This window comes from Lepisma saccharinum, chromosome 17 (genome assembly GCF_977018435.1).
Source record: "Lepisma saccharinum chromosome 17, izLepSacc3.1, whole genome shotgun sequence".
Lineage (NCBI taxonomy): Eukaryota > Metazoa > Arthropoda > Insecta > Zygentoma > Lepismatidae > Lepisma > Lepisma saccharinum.
In genome coordinates, this window is record NC_139245.1 from 9,798,898 (window position 1) to 9,819,394 (window position 20,497).

Below are 20,497 nucleotides of genomic sequence, written 5' to 3' on the forward strand. Positions count from 1 at the left end.
TAATTGGTAGTCAAATGAGAACTCAGGACTTCAAGCAATTAAACGGAAAGAACCACAATCAGAAAACATGAGTAATTAGCTAGATAAGAATCAAGGACATAATGTACAAAGGCTGTCGCAGAGAAGGTGAGACTAATTTCTGTATAGGAAAACAGCAACGTCCATTGGCTAGCTAATGTACTAGGGTGAAAATTTGGTTCATTAGCTGCCGATTGAGACCAAAATTAGCGCAATAGGGCAAAAAGTCGTGACTGCGTAGCAGTTAAAAGACAAGCATGTACATGGACCCCTCCAAGAATCAATAAAATGAAACAAAAAAAATTACGAACCACAAAATTTTTGTTCAGAATCAGCCATATCGAGTAGACGTACATCTTTTTCAAAATAGGCACCATTGACAGCTAAGCAAGCGTCCATACGCTCCTGCCACTTTGTGAATGTCTTTGAAAATTCGTCGTCAGGTAGCGAACTGAAGAAAACTTGCGCTGCGGTGATCAGTTCTTTGTTCGTCATGAAATGACGACCACGTATAGCGGCCTTTAAAAGTGGAAATAGCCAAAGGTCGCAGGGTGCAAGGTTCGGGCTGTATGCTGGATGCGGGAAAATTCTTCGTCGTGTAATCCTGAAAAGCCCGCGCGGTGTGCGGCTGTGCGTTATCGTGGTGCAATATGAAGGAGTTCTTCAAATGCGGCCTCTTTTTTGCTACGTGCTGGCGCAGAGTCTCAATGACTCCTTGATAATACTGTGGCTCTACTCAGTCTGTCTTGATCGGCATATGCCTGTTGAAACATTGCATGTTTCCGCAGCACTTCTCCCTAAACGCCAATAAAATTTTATGGAATGTCGCTGTTCATCTTGAATACTCATCGCAAAAAGCAATGTTATACACAAAAACCTGGAGGGGTAAACGAAACACGTTCCACGTAAATCAACACAGCTGCTCACTAACGTGGTTTCGCAACATGTGACAACTTGCTACGGAAACAGAATGAGTCATCCTACACGACGCAACTAGTGCCGAATTCATACGCAGTGTTGCCAAGCCAGGAAAAAATCTGTCTCACCTACTCTGCGACAGCCTTTGTAGTTACAGCGTAAAAGCCACAGTAAGCAAACAGTAGATAACTACAATAGACACAATGCAGTCAGCAAACAGTAGTAGCTACAAGAAAGAACAAGGACAGAACACCATCAGCAGACAGTAGCCAAATATGAGCAGAAAGCATCAGGAAATCAAAGCTGTAGAAAAATTGGAATCATTGGTGAATGTCAATAAGGGAAAAAGGATTAAGGACCGGAAACGGTAGTAAATTCAGGATTAAGCAGAGTTTAAAATGGAAATCAGAATCGAATTCGAAAAACAGAAGCAAAATCAGGCATCTTGCTGATGGTGTGGATAAACTCCTTGGAAACGATGGCGCCAGTCTTGTCCAAATCGCACTCTTCCAGTATCTGAAGGAAAAATGCAAAAAATTGGCAAGTTAGAACAGATTTTCGGAGGTATTAAGAAGTGGGACACATTCCTCAATAATTCAGGATCGATTTTTTTAAGGCAAAAGGGGCAGAGATGTACGTACATAAATATAGATGTCCTTGTGATTGGAGGAAAATATTTATTAGAAGTCAAGCGCACACGAGACATTTCAGTATTTTGATGGATTTTCAAGATAGCGGCATAAAGACTAAGCTGTATAAGTTTATCAATGATGGGATTAAAATAACATTGCTATTATTTGTACTGCCACACGGACAGTCACAATCTAAGTATTGTATACAGAGCGATTCAGAATTCCTATTACACACTTCTAGGGGTTGTTGAGGGGACTTAGTAGATGAAGTTTTGATAAGGAACCCATGTCCGGAAACGTACCGTTTTGGTAAAATTTCCCTCAGTTGCAAAATTTCCCTAAAATGGCGGACAGCTGTCATGTCCGATTGACAGGTGCTGATAAACCGAAACGGGATGCGATGTTTCAGATACACCCTGTATTAGTTCACAAATTCGAAGCCAGCATCACCTACCTCTCTGTACTGTAATTAAACAACGTGTGTGTCTTTGAAACGGAAAGATCGGAGAAGTGGAGTTTGTTAATTTTCCACGTTTTCACTCAAGGTTGAGAACGTGTCGAGAAGGGGGCGGAAAAGTAGGCCAAGCCATCTCCTCGCGCCTTCCTCCTCCGCCTTTTGTTGCGGAGGCCTTGCAATCGCTGGAATTGATTCGAGTTAAGGTCAAGGTTCCGATTTCTCTTTGTTGATTTTCGTTAGACAATAATTCATCCGGGTGATATAACGCATCCTGCCACGAGGCACGAAAGGCACACAAACGTCTTTCAAGAAGGGGTGAGTTCAGCCCACTTACATTGTATGGGTATTTGCAGTTATTTTTATTCCTTAACGTCACCTTTCTAGCCTGGTTAAGATGATCGCGACCATGAGGATGAATGGTGATTAGATGGAATAGATGAAAATGACTCAGACCCATAGCTAGATATCTTGGCGCCCTAGGCAGGATTTGGCGCCTCCCCGCAGTACCAAGCACCGTCATTGTACGTGCGTCCTTCGATATTTTCCCCTCATGCCATAGTTTGCGATATTTACTTCATACAAATTTTGAAATGAGGAAACAAAGAAGAACTCATTAAAAACAATATAAGTAATATTTAGGTTTCTCTCTAAAGAAGAGAGAGAGAGAGAGAGAGAGAGAGAGTGTGTGTGTGTAGGTCTCTCAGTGGCGTATGCTGAGCCTAGGACCTGGGCAATCTCACCATGACACCTGGTCCTAGGCTATGGAGCAAGGGAGAAGACTAGACTCATTCTTGACGTCTTCAAGGAAGCCACGTTACCGTCCCAACGCTAGTCAGGTTACAAACTTATATAAATTCAGGTTGCCAACTTCTAAGAATTCAGGTTGCCAACTCCCAAGAATTTAGGTTGCCAACTCCCAAGAATTAAGATTGCCAACTCCTAGGAATTCAGGTTGCCAACTCTTAAGAATACAGGTTGCCAACTCCTAATAATTCAGGTTGCCAACTCCAAAGAATACAGCTCGCCAACTCCTAAGAATTCAGGTTGCCATCTCTTAAGAATTCAGGTTGCCAACTTCAGAATCGCCATTATCTTCTTTTTGAAATCAGTTTAATTCACACAGTTTCTAAGAGATGTCTCTGCAGTATTTTACTTTCTATGCTTCAGGCTTCGCAGATAGCCTAGCTAGCCTGGAATATACGCCCCTGGTCTCTCTCTCTCTCTTCTCCTCTTTCGTTCTTTTCTCTCTCTCTCTCTCTCTTCTCCTCTTTCATTCTTTCCTCCCTCTGATAGGAAGAGAGAAGGAGAAAGAAAGACATAAGAGAGAGAGAGAGAGAGAGAGAGAAAGGAAGAGAGAGAGAGAGAAAGAGAAAAGTTTACCACATTTAAGGATATTTCAGTTACATGTTAGTGTCTGAAGAACATCTTTAAAAACGTACTTCACTAATTTCCAGAAACAAAAAAATTCTAATAGTGTGTTGCCAGATATAAGCCTACAAGTAAAAGAAGGAAGAGAATATCGAGTCAAAACTTGCATTTCTTCCTTCTCCGCTTCCATCTACCAAGTGTAAATTTCTCCGCCACATATTCGGACTTTGTCGTCTTAAACAAAAAGTTTCAAATGACGCCCTCTGTGCATGGCGCCCTTGGCTCCAGCCGTCCTAGCCTACCCCACGCTATGTGCCTGGCTAGTGGCTATGCGCTGAATTGAACCTAAAGTTCAAATCACAAACCCTGACACCTTCTGTAAACAAAACCACCTGCATGCAGAAAGCATTGCAAACTCATAGAAGTAAAATAATCCACACGAAAATCCAGCGTTGTTACAGGATTCATTACGTAAGGTAAAACAATGGCCAATTTGTAGTATGGGATAAGCTGCCTCAAATGACGTCTCACTTTAAACCCAATGCTCTTTCTTTTTTTACTTATTGCTTCACCTTTATGGTTAACTCTTTGCACCAGTAATCATTTCCCATAAATTTGGCTTCTTTCTTGCATGCGAATTGAATATATTTTACTTGCATTTATTAGACAAAATGATATAACATGGTAATGTATATTTCTAAGGATGATATAGATAGGAGTGTATTTGAAATTTGTTTGTAGATTTTATGTAAATTGTATCTTATGTAAATAAAATATATAATGGGCATAAACAGCCATATGCATTGCTGTAAGTCCAATAAATATATTGATGATGATCAAAACAAGACAAAAAGTTCGTAAATTTATTGCGGTTGGAAACTTTGACAAGCATCCTAATAACGATTTTTGTTCCGCCAAATATAGTGCACTTCGTAAAACAACTTGGTGACATGGCAAGGCAAGGTAAGTGTGAACAGTTTGTAGTAATATGCATTGTAACTTTCAATGCGCTTAGAGATTTGTGTAGATAATGATATTTTATAACATTGGTTATTTTCTAAAAATGATCATGTGAACAGCAAAGAAGTAGTACAACTTAGTAATATTGCCTGACTTATCCTTAGAAAAATAACATACCGAGTTCTATGCGTGCGGGAAGGTCTCTGTGTTCTCCGAGCTTGTTTTCAAAGCACCAAAGGGCCGAGAAACAGATTCTACTCAATATTTATGTAACGTTCTGTCAGTGGTATCCTGAGAAACCAGTAAAAGAAGTGGTTAAGTTGGTATCCCAGTGCAGTGGTGTGTCAATGTCTGCAGTTTTAAGGGTTATGAAAGAGAGAATGACCGGGAGAGTAACAATGTATGCGGCTGCATATTCGTCTGATGTTTTGAGAGCGGATTCTCACATTCAGAGGCTCTTATATAAAATGAATAGGTGCGGCGAACTATGAGTGTAACAGCAGATGATTGCGGTCATGAATCAGCTGACGCGGAGTGATACATCGAATTGGTGAGACCGTTTGTTTACAGAAGGTCTCAGGGTTGGTGATTTACACTATAGAACCTTCAAAGGCGAGATTGGGTGTCGAGAACTCAACAGTTTCCCCACAACGACATAAATAATGCGCACACACATACAGCGCTGATATCTTTCGATTATCGAAAAACAGTTACACAATAACCAGGCACGTATCTAGAAATATATTTCGACGGGGGGGGGGGGTCCGATCCAAGTGTCTCAATAATAATAATAATGTTTAAATTACAATAATTATGTTAAATATTAATTAAAATATGTTAATTTATTAATACTGCATTTTTATTATTACATGAATACGTAAAAAGATGGTGTAAGAATATAGATATAACATCATATATTTATTATCTAGCTTGCGTGGACTTAAGATCGCCAAATGTTGTATAAAAAACAAAGTAAGTTTATGTGAAATAGATAAAGAATTGAATATTTATTGAGTAATAAAAAAGTACAACGTTAGATCCAGTTGACGAAAAGTAAAGTTCCTGATTAATATTTTATGTATTTTATCATAAGTAGTAGTTTGATCTAAATAATAATAATAATAATAATAATAATAATAATATATATATAATAACCCTTGCCTTCCCAGCTCATACGAAATAAATACCCATCGATTATAGTATAAGCGAGTATAGTATTATACTGAAAAGTACATTTTCGTTATTTTATTTTTGTACTTGGTAAGTCTATCGGGGGGGGGGGGCGGACTCCCTGGACCCCCAAAATACGTCCTTGACAATAACCAATGAAATAAACAACCATACATTACTAGCTGCATATAAATTAAAAGGATTCAATCAAACACTATTGTTATAATAATATTAGAGCCATGTAATATTCCACTCAATATAAATTAATAAATCCCCCATCAAAAATATTATTGCTAATAATAATTAAATCAATCTATTAATTATTAACGTCACCTACCTTACAATTGCAAAGGATAACTTAAAAATCATGGACCTGAGGACAGGCTATATCTATCACCATTAAATACACAACTTAATATTCTACTTAAACTACTCAGGCCAATTTTAAACCCAAGAAAATATTGGACAACAAAAAAATACTAACTTTTTTGCTTTTTATGTCTTTCTTTTTGCTGTATCACCAAGTACTAGGAAAAATATTAAAACACGGCAATCGGATATGATACAAATTCATTCATATAATATCTGTGATTGGTGATTGAATGACACAACTATAATCAATGACGCCACATAATACATACAATCAATATTTTTTTTTAAAAAAAAATGTACAGTAAAAAATAGCACTCTTCCGACTGTTGTGTTCATTAATCCTGTTGCCCACAGCATAACAGCAAATTCAGGGAAATACTGAGGGGTATGTTTCCTCCCTTTCCCCCGCTTACTACGCCACTGGTCAATATCCTCTGCAGTTCATGAGTTGTAACGGTATATCTTCCCCCATAATTTCTTTACGTAAAGGAGAACACGTAGAGTGAGATTACTTTCGTAACATCTCTGGGTGTTCTGCATTTGCAGCTTGGGAGCGAGTCAAAAGCTCCGAAGCCTCCAATCAAGAAGCGAGCCGCTGACGTCATCTCAACCCAGCACCTATCGCTCGCTCTCCCGCTCACGCTCTACACTGTTGGTAGGCTCGCTTGATAGACTCGCCCAGGAAGCTGGAGATGTTTTGAAAGTAATCGGACTATACCTCTAGCGACCAGCCCGGTTGCTCATTTCGTCAGGCGGATTCCGATTGGCTATCCATTTCGCGCGCTCTCACCTACTGGAGTAAAGTTTTGGCGGGAAGCGAGACAAGTTACATGCCGCGAACTATAGCTTTTCAGTCGTTCACATATCCGTAGATCTGTTGAACAGAGCGTTCCCACGATGGGAAACCATACGGACGAAATGTGTGACAAAAGAAAAGTGCCTAGAATCACAGCAGGACAGAAAAGGAAAGGAAATTGGAGACACGTTTTGTGTCACATCCATCCATCAAGGGCAGGGTGTAATTTAAGTCTCCTACGTGCATGCTAATCGGAATGATTAGAAGTTTCACTGGAGAGCGTGGTTCGGATAATGCACCGTGCAAGCATTGCTAATTCTTTTAATTAACGTTTGTATTGTCGTGACAGGAGTGGACTTTGCGGCAAGAGTTGGTTTCCATTCATCATCCACCTTCATTGTTCCGTTACTTTACCTCCCCCTTGTTTTTTTTTTATTCGGTTCGAGCTGCAGGGTGTTTAGTAAGTCTTATTCGCTCAACTGTTAGGGTGATGTGCGATGCTTACCTACCGATTAAAAATAATTGGAATTGGAATTTGTAAATTGAGGATAAATCATGAGGTTTCGTAGACGAATTCAGCAAGAAATTATAATTACGAGGTATTTCAATATAACCAGACAGCGAGTGGTGTCAATTTACTATACTACAGTATCTTACGCCTTTAATAAAGGGATTTCGCTTCCTGTGCTACGGGGCTTCCTTCGTGAGTACAGGGATTTTATTTCGTATGCCACGGGGTTTCCGCTGTTAATACAAGGAACTCGCTTCCTGTGCTGCGGGATTTCCGTTGTTAATACAGGGAATTCTCTTCCTGTGCTACGGGGCTTCCGCCGTTAATACAGGGATTTCGGTTCCTGTGCCACGGGGGTTCCGCTGTTAAGGCTCGGCCGGACCTTTGGCATGCAAATCGGCGAAATGTTTCAAATTTTCCTCTCCATTCATGAAACATTACATCAGCTTAGAATCCCTTATAGAGCATTGACGTGAATTTTCGTGTAGTTTTCTTTCACTGTTGTCTAGAGTCGTTTTCACGTTCAGAAGACACAATGGGCTCTTATGGGCAATGCTTTTCTTATGGGAAATACGAGCGCGCTGTTGTCAAATTTCTGGATTTACAAATTTAGCTTAAGTAAAATCGGTACCTGCAGTTTTTCAGGAAATTTTGTAGAGAATACGATGGTGAACACAAAAAACTGGTAACTTGCTTACATAATTTTAGATAAATTAAAAACGCAAATTTTCTGTGAAAACAAAATTTTTACATTGTTTTCATTTCTAACGTTGAAACATGCCGTAAAATTGAAGCTTTCATTATGAAAAAAATTGACACTGTTTTTTAATTGTCATAGGTGATGGTGGTACTCAGAATTTATCAATACTTTAAAGCATATTTGCATTAAAAAATGTTCAAATAAAGTATGTGGAGATTTTTTATATTCGTGCAGTAGAAAATGTCGTCGCTGGCCATTTTTTGTTCTGTAATTCCAAGTAAAAATTTCCAGCGACAAAGTTGTGGAGAAAATAATGAAATTATTTTTTATAACCATTCAAAGGTTCCCAGAAATATTACTTCCATGCATTTGGAGTTTCTTTTTAACCCGAACCGCGCGCGAAGTAAGGAGAAGTTGTCTGGCCATCTTGAGCTGACTCACCGCAGCATTCCGGCTAATCACCACCAAATTTTCGAGTTATTTTATTTCCATTCAGTAAAAATATGAACTTCATGCTGTTTGTTATAATAGAATTGAAATTACTTAAATTTAATAATTGACAATTATTTCCAATGCTGCTGTTGTGATCAACATTAGTGCTGTCGCAAATACACGTTGTTTTCGTTTACATTACTGTCGACATTAATACTGAAATGAAGATCACCTTTCAGTTTCCAACGTACACATAAATTCATAGACACCATATTAACCCTTGAAAGGCTTTCCAACACATGACAAAATATGGGGCTTCAAGATAGAAATATGACATGCCTTGCTTGAGTCATTCACGTCTTATCAGTTCACGTGGGCCATAACACATTTGTTTGTTTGGGTTGCAACTTCATCTAACCAATGTGCCAGGTTCCCCTTACTTGAGTGAGAGAGCTGCTTTGGTCTGTTTAGACTTTTTCCCTCTCCCGAAAAAGTGTTTTCAGTTGTGTGAGCTCTCAGTGATTTTTACTTTTTTAAGTGATTTCTGAAGTGTCATATTCGTGCATTACACTCGCGCGTGTAGTGATCGCAATGGATCATAGTAAAAAGGGTAACTGTAACGTTCACAGTATAAAATTAATATTAATATTTACATATAATTATCATTTTATATAAAATATGTAACACCTACATTGTGAAGGAAGCTCATCATTTCCCGGCGACATGAGCTAGCGCTGTATTGGCAACACTGTGCGGTTTCTCCATAAGCGCCGTTGTGTCTTCTGAACGTGAAAACGACTCTAGACTCTTTTAGTATTGCTTCTGACGACTTCGAAGTTCGTGTTCCAACCGCAAGAGGGCAGGAAACGAAACCATGTACAGTGTGACATCTATTGGTTGTTGTCGGAACTGTAAGAAACACACGTAATACTCCTTTTAGAAATAAGTTAGTTTATTCTTTCCACTTTATACATTACTGTACTTTCAAAGTGGGATCCAAACCAGTAAGTGCTTCCACCGGTTATAGAACTACGGACCCCTTGATTACATTACCACTATGCAGTTGGTGAGGTGGTATTTGCATAACCACTACGGTAATTGTCATGTTTCTTAATGTTAACCGCTAGATGGCAGTAGTGCGACTGATCTCTGTTGCCTGGTCAAAATTTCATCACGGCTTTAAATTTGATCAAGGCAATAAATACAAAATAAAACAATATAATAATTATATTGGCGGAAACACTGGAAAGTACTGCAAATCCGCACATTTCTACGACTTCTTTTAAATTTATATAGCTACATGGAGATAAATATAAATTTTAAGTAAAGTTATTTCTCGTATAATCTTTATATATGTAAGAATACGAGAAATATTTTTTTTTACTTGAGGGACAGTCGCAAAGGAAAACACAAGACTACAATAAAACCAACGGAAGTGCAAAAGAACCTATAGAAGTCAAGGAAACGGTACTTCAACAGCAGCAAACAAGAAATTCATTCATAATCTTTTTGAAGAAATGTTATTTGTCTGTTCTCCAATAATTCAGATTATTCTACAAAGACATATTTTTCTGTTTTTTGGAATGTTTTAATCTTTTATCTTGAATAGATTGGGTCATAATTCACCCAACATTGCCAAATTGTAATTAGACATCCATGAACAACATACTAAGTTACCAAACATTACCCATGTCTGTATCAATCTCATGTGAAGGATTTAAAATGGCGACAAGCAAACGACAGCTATCATCAATGTGTGTCCCATCAGCTCTGCAGGTGGTTAGACAAAACATAACTTTTTTACCATACTGGATTATTACTGAGCCACTGGATTTGTTAAAACAGAAACTTACGATTTCCTCGAAGCACAGTTGATCCTGAAAATCTCATCCGAGCATGGGCATAAAGTTTGTTATTTTTATTGTTAATAACATAAATAAAGTTTATGTAGTAAGTATTCCAACAGAATAACCAAAGGAAAAACTTCATTAATTTTTAATTAGTGTCAAATATAAGAACCAGGTTATTTTCATATTCTACAATTTAATACATTTTTAGGTGAGAGGTCACATAACATAAATATCACGAGTAAAATTTTTCCATAACTTTTAGAGCCTTTTCTTGAATGGGGTATGCAAGAGTTACTAAAATACAATGACTGTGGATTTCAACTATCTGCATGAAATGGAAAAAATGAAATAATAATAATAATAATTTGGAATATAATTGGTTTATTTTTATTAGTTTATAATATTTATTATTATTTTAATTATATTTTTAATTTTTTATATATTTTTATTGGCCCATGAATCCGAGCCATTGCCAACTTAGAAATAACACTATCTCTCTTCCCATAACAGATTTTGACGGAGACAACTGCCTAAATCAGTATGACATCGCAGAAATTATTCATCGCCTAACAACAGTGGCGGACACGGCAGAGTTGCGTCAGCTGAAGCCGGATGAAATGAAAAAAGTTGTGGATTCTGTAAGTTGTATAATTTAATTTCCTATTTTGCTTTAATATTAGTGTTGTAATTTGTTCTTCCATTGCGATTGGTCGGGGTAGCACCTTTTAGAGCCCACCCACAAGCTCAAAATGGATAACTTCACACTGCAACAAATAGTAGGGCTACAACGGTAGCGTACAGTCCGCCTGCGATACATATGACTATGGACCAAACTGCGCATGCGCCGAGTAGATGGGTCCATTGGCAAGGAAGGGGAGGGCTGTTGAAAGTGGAACTCAGATGTGGAAGCAACTTCAGTGAAAATCGTTTGCTACCACATATCGCCCACTGAGAATGTAAATGTTCTATGTCCAATATTTCATTTTTGGCAGAGTCAGCACTAAGAATAAGCGTCAAATTTGCTCCTACCACGCTATTCGTCTGCTAAAAGGATGTTACAAATCTTAAGAACGGATGAAGACGAGAACAATGCAAGTTTATGATTAGTGGGAATGAATGTACAGGTAATTTAGAACTTTTTCTTTAGAAAGCATTTAGAAATATTATTTTAATGCTAACAGAACCTAACCCAACTACGAGAGCATTTATGTTTATTATTAGAAGAATGCTAAGGGACCTAATCTTAAAGCATTTTTGTGAAAGTAATCGCTACAGCTTCACAGTATGTGTTACAGACGTAATTACATACATAGCATGATGAAATCACGATAAAACAAAGACCGAGTCTGCTGCAACCCGCATCTCTTTTGAGGTTCCAGCAGAAGAACAACGTGGCAGCAGACACTACCTTCATTTTTCAGGAGAGACTTTTAAAGTTCGCCATGATATGTTTATTGGAGGTTTGCCACCATTGCGCTGAAAGTTTGTATCATTGCAAAGGCTGATATATTGAAGCCTCTCTAGAAAGACGTACGGATTAGGTATTTATGCTGTAATTAATTATTGAAATTTCACACAGAACAATTGCACGCAACACTAACTTTGATTCGAGAGTGCCAGTGTCCTAACAATTTAATTAAAGTAAAATAAATAACTTTAATCAATCAATTCCACTATTATTAAAAAATTGTGTCTCTTAACAACAAAAGCATGAACCGAAGTCCACTACTACTTCTAAGCAGCTCTCACAAGTGACTGAGGTTAGAATGCAAGTGGTTTGTCTCATACTCAGATGCCGCTTGTGGTTGGTTGAGGAAATTGTCAGGTTTCATTGGCTGTTGGAGTTTGCATTCTCAAGGTTGTTTCCAAATTTTTGTAAATGAGCCAAAAACACTCTCAGTATATCAGTATTGGTTGTATGTAGACATTAGACGATAGCAGATATGAACATCCTAAACAGACCACAACCATATCTCGTTTGTTTACAATTTGGAGACGGAATATCTACATTCTCAATGGACGATATGGCGTCGCCAGAAATGTTTATAGGCGGTATCAGGTCGTTAATGTAGAATTTAATATTATTATTATTAATATTCGGTGGTCGAGCTCTTCCAAACTGAATTATTCTCATTCTGTGCTAGACCGTTCGCTGTATCGTGCCCTGCTAAATATTTCCAAACCCACCGAGAGGTTGCTATAGCTTAACATGTTAAGGATTCGATCAAAATGGTTTGAATGAAATTTCCATATTTTGTTTGTTGTCACAAACAGGAAGTTTTTATTGCGCTTTTAATCAGAATTTTTAATAAAAATCTCCTGTGATATACCCATGAAGACGAAATTCAGCATGCTTCTTGTATCACAGACACTTCGGGCTGTAACGATTCCATTGAAAGTCAATAGAATTATTAAATCCAGAAGTATACATGCTTGAGACCCCTGTATTAACGGCTTAAGCCCCGTAGCACAGGGAGCAAAATCCCTGTATTCCGGACGAATTCCCGTAGCGCAGGAAGCGAGTTCCCTGTATTAAGGCTCGGCTGGACCTTTGGCATGCAAATGGGCGAAGTTTTTCAAATTTTCCTCTCCATTCGAAAAACTTCTTGGATATTTCAAAATATGAAACATTACATCAGCTTAGAATTCCTTCTAGAGTATTGACGTGAATTTTCATGTAGTTCTCTTTCATTGTTGTCTAGATATTATCAATAGTTTAATATAATAGACTTATGTAATCACAAAACTATTGATAATAGCTAGAGTCGTTTTCACGTTCAGAAGACACAACGGCGCTTATGGAGAAACCGCACAGTGTTGCCAATACAGCGCTAGCTCATGTCGCCGGGAAATGATGAGCTTCCTTCACAATGTAGGTGTTACATATTTTATATAAAATGATAATTATATGTAAATATTAATATTAATTTTATACTGTGAACGTTACAGTTACCCTTTTTACTATGATCCATTGCGATCACTACACGCGCGAGTGTAATGCACGAATATGACACTTCAGAAATCACTTAAAAAAGTAAAAATCACTGAGAGCTCACACAACTGAAAACACTTTTTCGGGAGAGGGAAAAAGTCTAAACAGACCAAAGCAGCTCTCTCACTCAAGTAAGGGGAACCTGGCACATTGGTTAGATGAAGTTGCAACCCAAACAAACAAATGTGTTATGGCCCACGTGAACTGATAAGACGTGAATGACTCAAGCAAGGCATGTCATATTTCTATCTTGAAGCCCCATATTTTGTCATGTGTTGGAAAGCCTTTCAAGGGTTAATATGGTGTCTATGAATTTATGTGTACGTTGGAAACTGAAAGGTGATCTTCATTTCAGTATTAATGTCGACAGTAATGTAAACGAAAACAACGTGTATTTGCGACAGCACTAATGTTGATCACAACAGCAGCATTGGAAATAATTGTCAATTATTAAATTTAAGTAATTTCAATTCTATTATAACAAACAGCATGAAGTTCATATTTTTACTGAATGGAAATAAAATAACTCGAAAATTTGGTGGTGATTAGCCGGAATGCTGCGGTGAGTCAGCTCAAGATGGCCAGACAACTTCTCCTTACTTCGCGCGCGGTTCGGGTTAAAAAGAAACTCCAAATGCATGGAAGTAATATTTCTGGGAACCTTTGAATGGTTATAAAAAATAATTTCATTATTTTCTCCACAACTTTGTCGCTGGAAATTTTTACTTGGAATTACAGAACAAAAAATGGCCAGCGACGACATTTTCTACTGCACGAATATAAAAAATCTCCACATACTTTATTTGAACATTTTTTAATGCAAATATGCTTTAAAGTATTGATAAATTCTGAGTACCACCATCACCTATGACAATTAAAAAACAGTGTCAATTTTTTTCATAATGAAAGCTTCAATTTTACGGCATGTTTCAACGTTAGAAATGAAAACAATGTAAAAATTTTGTTTTCACAGAAAATTTGCGTTTTTAATTTATCTAAAATTATGTAAGCAAGTTACCAGTTTTTTGTGTTCACCATCGTATTCTCTACAAAATTTCCTGAAAAACTGCAGGTACCGATTTTACTTAAGCTAAATTTGTAAATCCAGAAATTTGACAACAGCGCGCTCGTATTTCCCATAAGAAAAGCATTGCCCATAAGAGCCCATTGTGTCTTCTGAACGTGAAAACGACTCTAGGACCATTTCTAATTTACCACAGGTAGGCTAGTCTTGACTGGAACAACTGGACCGACAGGTTGTTTGTATTATTGTCGCTTCTGTAGATTAGGGATGGCCAGATCAGGATCCGGATCCTAAAATTTTTCGGATCCGGATCCAGAACTTTCGGATCGTTTGGCCATCCCACATGAGCGCTTCTTTGGAAAGTAAGAATGTGTTTATAACATATTGTTACCTCCTAATATATATATACAGTAGCGTACGCAGGATTTCATCAAGGGGGGGGGGGTTATTTCTAAAACTTTCTCTAAATTCACATTACCATTGTTTTATTATACTTTAATTAAATAATAATCACAATTAATTAACAATACTTATAATTAATTAATTAGCTGAATTACTACTAACAATACTACTAATACGTAATACCACTACCACTATTAAGTAGTAGAGATCTACATAAATATAGTATTTATGAAAACAATAGAACGAAATTACTTTCTAGTTATTCGATTTCTATCAAATTCTGAGAGTATTTTTTTGTTTCTTTGTTACGAAATAATTGTCTGGTCAACGAGGTGAGACATTTTAAGGATGACGAAAATCCATGAAAACAAGAAAATATATTAAAATAAATTTAAATAATCAAAGTATGGAACTCATCCAAAGAGCTGCGGTGGTCTGGTCGGTAGAGCGTCTGAGAATCACGCGGGAGATCTGGATTCGATTCCCGAAATTGGTTGGAATTTTTCCGGCTTCTTCCCCAAATAAACGTCCCCGATAATTCACATCTGGATTGTCTTGCTGTTCTTACCAACAAAACATTTTACAATAGTTAAGCTTATTGTCGTTTGAATAATTGTCTAGTGAACAAGGTGAGACATTTTAAAGAGAGACATTCAAACGTGCTGCGGTAAACTATACAATGGAAAGGCGAACTGAACTGGTGACTGTATTCTTGTCCGCCTAGCCTTTGTCTATACATTAGCCTCTTACAACGTACCAATAACTTTATTTTGTTAATTCTCATTGTTCACACACAAAAAAAAATACATGTTCGTTGAACACTGGCGTACGTAGAGGGATGGCCGATGGTGTTCCAGACCCTACCGAAATTTTGAGAAAATCAGAATTTTCAAATAAAAATCCGTTAAGAACTTTAAAAGATCAAAATGTGAAAATGCGAAACCTCTTTTCAAGTGAGTCCCGATTACCATTTTTTACTTTGAATACAATTTTAATAGACTGAAAAGCTCCAAAAATACGAAATATTTTATTATGCATCCTGCCCTCCAAAACGAAGCCATGTGTCCATATTTACTATTCCAGCCCCTCCCAAAAAAAAAATCCTGCATACGCCAGTGTATTCATTGTTGCAACTGCGATACAAAACATTTTTCTTCTCTTTTAAATCATAGTTACCCTCATATTTTATTTTCAAGAACTCGTGTTTATTTTCAAGGCATCACTCTTAAAGACGCGTGTGTTTGGAATGCTGTGCTTTTTTCATGCTGATGGAAATAATAATTCAAATTATTATTATTATTAGTAGTAGTAGTAGTAGAAGTAGTAATAGTATTGTCCCAGATCTTTGACTGTGATAAATTGGCCATTTAATTTTTTTCCACAGCATTTTTCATAATATTTCACAAGCTCAAGGGGAGGGGGGTTAAACCCCGTAACCCCCCCTTGTGTACGCCACTGTATATATATAGTGTGTGTGTGCGCGCGCGCGTGCACGATTTGTAATTAATACACTTACAAGGGAGGTTATCTAAGTGTCCCCCTCCGATTTCCATGAAACTTGGCAGGTGTATAAAGGGCCCAAAGGAAGAAGTACATGTTTATGTGTTTGAGCTAAAAAACGGTTTTAGGAGGCACCCCCCCCCCCCCTTCCGCTAAAATGTCAAGATGAGGAGAAATTGAAGTGGGGATCTGACCCCGAAACCACGTAAATATGGCATAGGAAGAAACAGGGAGCATAGGGTCCCTCTATACAATTGCCAAATTTCATGGAAATCGGAGGGGGACACAGCGGTCAGATCCCCACGTCAATTTGTCCTCACCTTGACATTTGAGGCGGGTTCTGTCCCCTAAAACAGTTTTAAAGCCGAAGCAAAAAAACACGTATGTCTTCCTTTGGTGCCCCTTTATACACCTGCCAAGTTTCATGAAAATCGGAGGGGGACACAGGGGTCAAATGCCCACTTCAATTTGTCCTCATTTTGACATTTGAGGGGAGTTTGCTCCCTAAAAGAGTCTTTTAGCTGAAACAAAAAACACCTATTTCTTCCTTTGGCCCCTTTATACACCTGCCAAGTTTCATAGAAATCGGGGGGGGGGGGGCACAGGGGCTAGATCCTCATTTCAATTTGTTCTCATCTTGACATTTGGGGGGGGGGGTTGCCCCCTATAACAGTTTTTTAGCTGAAACAAAAAAAAACACGTATTTCTTCCTTTGGGCGCCTCTATACACCCGCCAAATTTCATGGAAATCGGAGGGGGAAATAGGGGTCAGATCCCCACATCAATTTGTCCTCATCTTACCATTTGAGGGGGGTTGCCCCCTAGAACAATTTTTAGTAAAAAAAAAAAAAAGTATTTCTTCCTTTGGGGCCCTCTATACAATTGCCAAGTTTCATGGAAATCGGAGGGAGACACTTAGATAACCTCCCTTGTTAGCCTTACACTTTGTAATTAATTATATAACACTGCATATATTATAATGTTTTATTTTAATTTTTAAAACTGTAACTGTAGAACAATTGCATAATTTTTGTATGACATTTCTATCTTGTTAAATGTGTTAAAGGTTTCATCCTGGAATGGAATGTCTCACATTTATGTGTGTTTCCAATTCCAATACATTCGAATGAATACATATTCGTTTCAATGGAATTTACAGAATCACCTCTGACATTTTATGTTAAACAAGTAAGATTATTTTTGTGCACGAGTGTGTTAGCCGATGCGTAGCAAAGTATTTTAGGCACAACACTTGAAAAAAATCTTGTAGGACTAACTAATGAAAAATTTCTTTGTAATCGAAGATCATAATACCTTTTAAGGTGTGGTAATATTATAATGGGATTGAGATACGAAACTCTCGGATCCGGAACTTTTGGACCCGGATCCAGATCCGTTCGGATATCCCTACTGTAGGTTTATCGCGACGATAAGGATGTGAATGGTGAATTATGACTTAGACGATTGAATAAGTACAACGAAATACAATTGCCTTGATCATTGTCGTATCAACGCCTATTTGCTCCATCGAACTTTTCAACAGGGTTGTTTAAGGTCCAAGAACCCATAAATTCTAATGGGTTCTATTGGTTCCGCAATAGGACTTGAACCTTTTTTCTCGCACAAGTTGCATTTGGTTCAAGTTGCGTATTGTTTCGTTTCAATACGAAACTTGGACCATATTTAAACTGATCCGGAAAAAAGGCTCCGGACTGTATTTAATTGATCCGGGGCAAAGGCTTCTGAACCGTATTTAATTGATCCGGGGAAAAGGCTTCTGAACCGTATTTAATTGATCCGGGGCAAAGGCTTCTGAACCGTATTTAATTGATCCGGGGCAAAGGCTTCTGAACCGTATTTAATTGATCCGGGGAAAAGGCTTCTGAACCGTATTTAATTGATCCGGGGAAAACGTTCCTGGACCGCATTTAATTGATCCGGGGCAAAGGCTTCTGAACCGTATTTAATTGATCCGGGGCAAAGGCTTCTGAACCGTATTTAATTGATCCGGGGAAAAGGCTTCTGAACCGTATTTAATTGATCCGGGGAAAAGGCTTCTGAACCGTATTTAATTGATCCGGGGCAAAGGCTTCTGAACCGTATTTAATTGATCCGGGGAAAAGGCTTCTGAACCGTATTTAATTGATCCGGGGAAAAGGCTTCTGAACCGTATTTAATTGATCCGGGGAAAACGTTCCTGGACCGCATTTAATTGATCAGGGGAAAAGGCTTCTGAACCGTATTTAATTGATCCGGGGAAAAGGCTTCTGAACCGTATTTAATTGATCCGGGGAAAAGGCTTCTGAACCGTATTTAATTGATCCGGGGGAAAGGCTTCTGAACCGTATTTAATTGATCAGGGGAAAAGGCTTCTGAACCGTATTTAATTGATCCGGGGAAAAGGCTTCTGAACCGTATTTAATTGATCCGGGGCAAAGGCTTCTGAACCGTATTTAATTGATCCGGGGCAAAGGCTTCTGAACCGTATTTAATTGATCCGGGGAAAAGGCTTCTGAACCGTATTTAATTGATCCGGGGAAAAGGCTTCTGAACCGTATTTAATTGATCCGGGGAAAACGTTCCTGGACCGCATTTAATTGATCAGGGGAAAAGGCTTCTGAACCGTATTTAATTGATCCGGGGAAAAGGCTTCTGAACCGTATTTAATTGATCCGGGGAAAAGGCTTCTGAACCGTATTTAATTGATCCGGGGAAAACGTTCCTGGACCGCATTTAATTGATCCGGGGAAAAGGCTTCTGAACCGTATTTAATTGATCCGGGGAAAAGGCTTCTGAACCGTATTTAATTGATCCGGGGAAAGGCTTCTGAACCGTATTTAATTGATCCGGGGAAAAGGCTTCTGAACCGTATTTAATTGATCCGGGGAAAACGTTCCTGGACCGCATTTAATTGATCAGGGGAAAAGGCTTCTGAACCGTATTTAATTGATCCGGGGAAAAGGTTACTGGACCGAATTGAAATATTTCACACATTAAAATGTTCTTTATGGTCTAGAACCCATTTACACTTGCTGATTTTCTGGATTTGTTTGAATTGAATTTGTTTTAACATTCCTGAACCTTTAACTTTTCAATGTCGTCTCTTGGGGTGATCGCTAGTTAGTCGTAGTGAGATTTCACACCGAAGCGACGCCTGACACGTGACGCTTGAGGAATTTACCAATCGAGCGCAGGCTTGTGGAGCTTGCCATGCCGTTACAGTGTGAAACAATGCTGTTGACTGGCTCGTTTGTCGCTTTGGTCTGAAAACTGCCTTACATTAATTGACGATTTGTATTTACTTTGAGATAGCTGGAAGTGAGCTATCTCGCCCCCCCCCCTTAATCTGACCATTTCTGAATGGAGGGTAGCACGGCATGAAAGTGGAGGTTTATGGGATTCATTCCCCCCCCCGAAATATCTTCGGAAAAGTAGTACTGAAAATAAAACATAATAATGTAGGTGAACCAATGGTGGCCCTAGTTAAGCTTCTGGGGCAATTTACAAATCTCTAATGAGAGATCAATTTCTGAAATTAAAAGAAATAACTCCTATAACTAATTAACAACGTGTACCAAATGGATATTTCATAACATTTCTTGTAACTTTTTAAAAAAGATTATTACAAAACTGTTACATCTGTTCCCAAGGAGGCCCACGGCTTGGTTGGCTTAGAAAATTATGTTTGCGCTCAAGAATACATATTTATTCATGTTGATTCACGTTTCTACATCTTATTAGAGAAAATTGGTGGTGTCAAACTTTTGATTATTGATATGCCGACAAATCCGTGCTAGTAGCGAACGTGCTCTTAGCGAACACCGGAAGGAAAGGATTTGCAGGTGCGTGCTGTTAGCGAACACACAAACTTGCCCTGTCTTGTTTGTTCTTGAAAGTGGTCAACATGCAAGTGCTGCCAGTGATACCTTATAATTATTTTGTGTTTGAAATTAGGTAAATGAAGGATTCTCAACAATTTAGGTTAACTACATGAAAGTTTTTGTTAAAATATTGATGTATTTCATCTTCCTTAAAATCAGCTGGGGGATTTCCGTTACGAAGCCGTAGACACGATTCTCGAGCTCCTGTAAGATACATTATATTTTATGTATTATACGTACAATAAATGAATGAATCACCAATGATCAGCTACAAAGAATAATATAAACTAGGGTTTGCGTAAAACACGTACGCAAGCCCAATAATAAATATTGGTGCCGTGTCCACTGACGTAAACGTACCTTAAATTCTTCTTGGAAGATCGTATTAACAGGAACAGAAATAACCTCTCGCCCGTTTCCTACAATGTCCAGCTCTTTTCTTCACTTCTATTTCGGTTGAATTAGTACCACAACACTCCTTCTTTGCCCAACCCAACCCAGCCTAACCTAACCT

At 38.2% G+C, this 20,497-nt stretch overlaps 1 protein-coding gene across 1 annotated transcript in view; it reads right to left on the bottom strand.

Annotated features, from left to right (window-relative positions):
* Positions 1 to 493: 493 nt before the first annotated feature.
* The window catches only part of LOC146001781 (calcium and integrin-binding family member 2-like), a 40,391-nt gene continuing 20,387 nt past the window's right edge, over positions 494 to 20,497 (bottom strand). Inside the window, exon 4 of the mRNA XM_083139502.1 lies at positions 494 to 1,452. Within this exon, the coding sequence (XP_082995628.1) occupies positions 1,342 to 1,452 (111 nt within the window). The 3' untranslated portion in view covers positions 494 to 1,341. The remainder of the gene's footprint in view (positions 1,453 to 20,497) is intronic.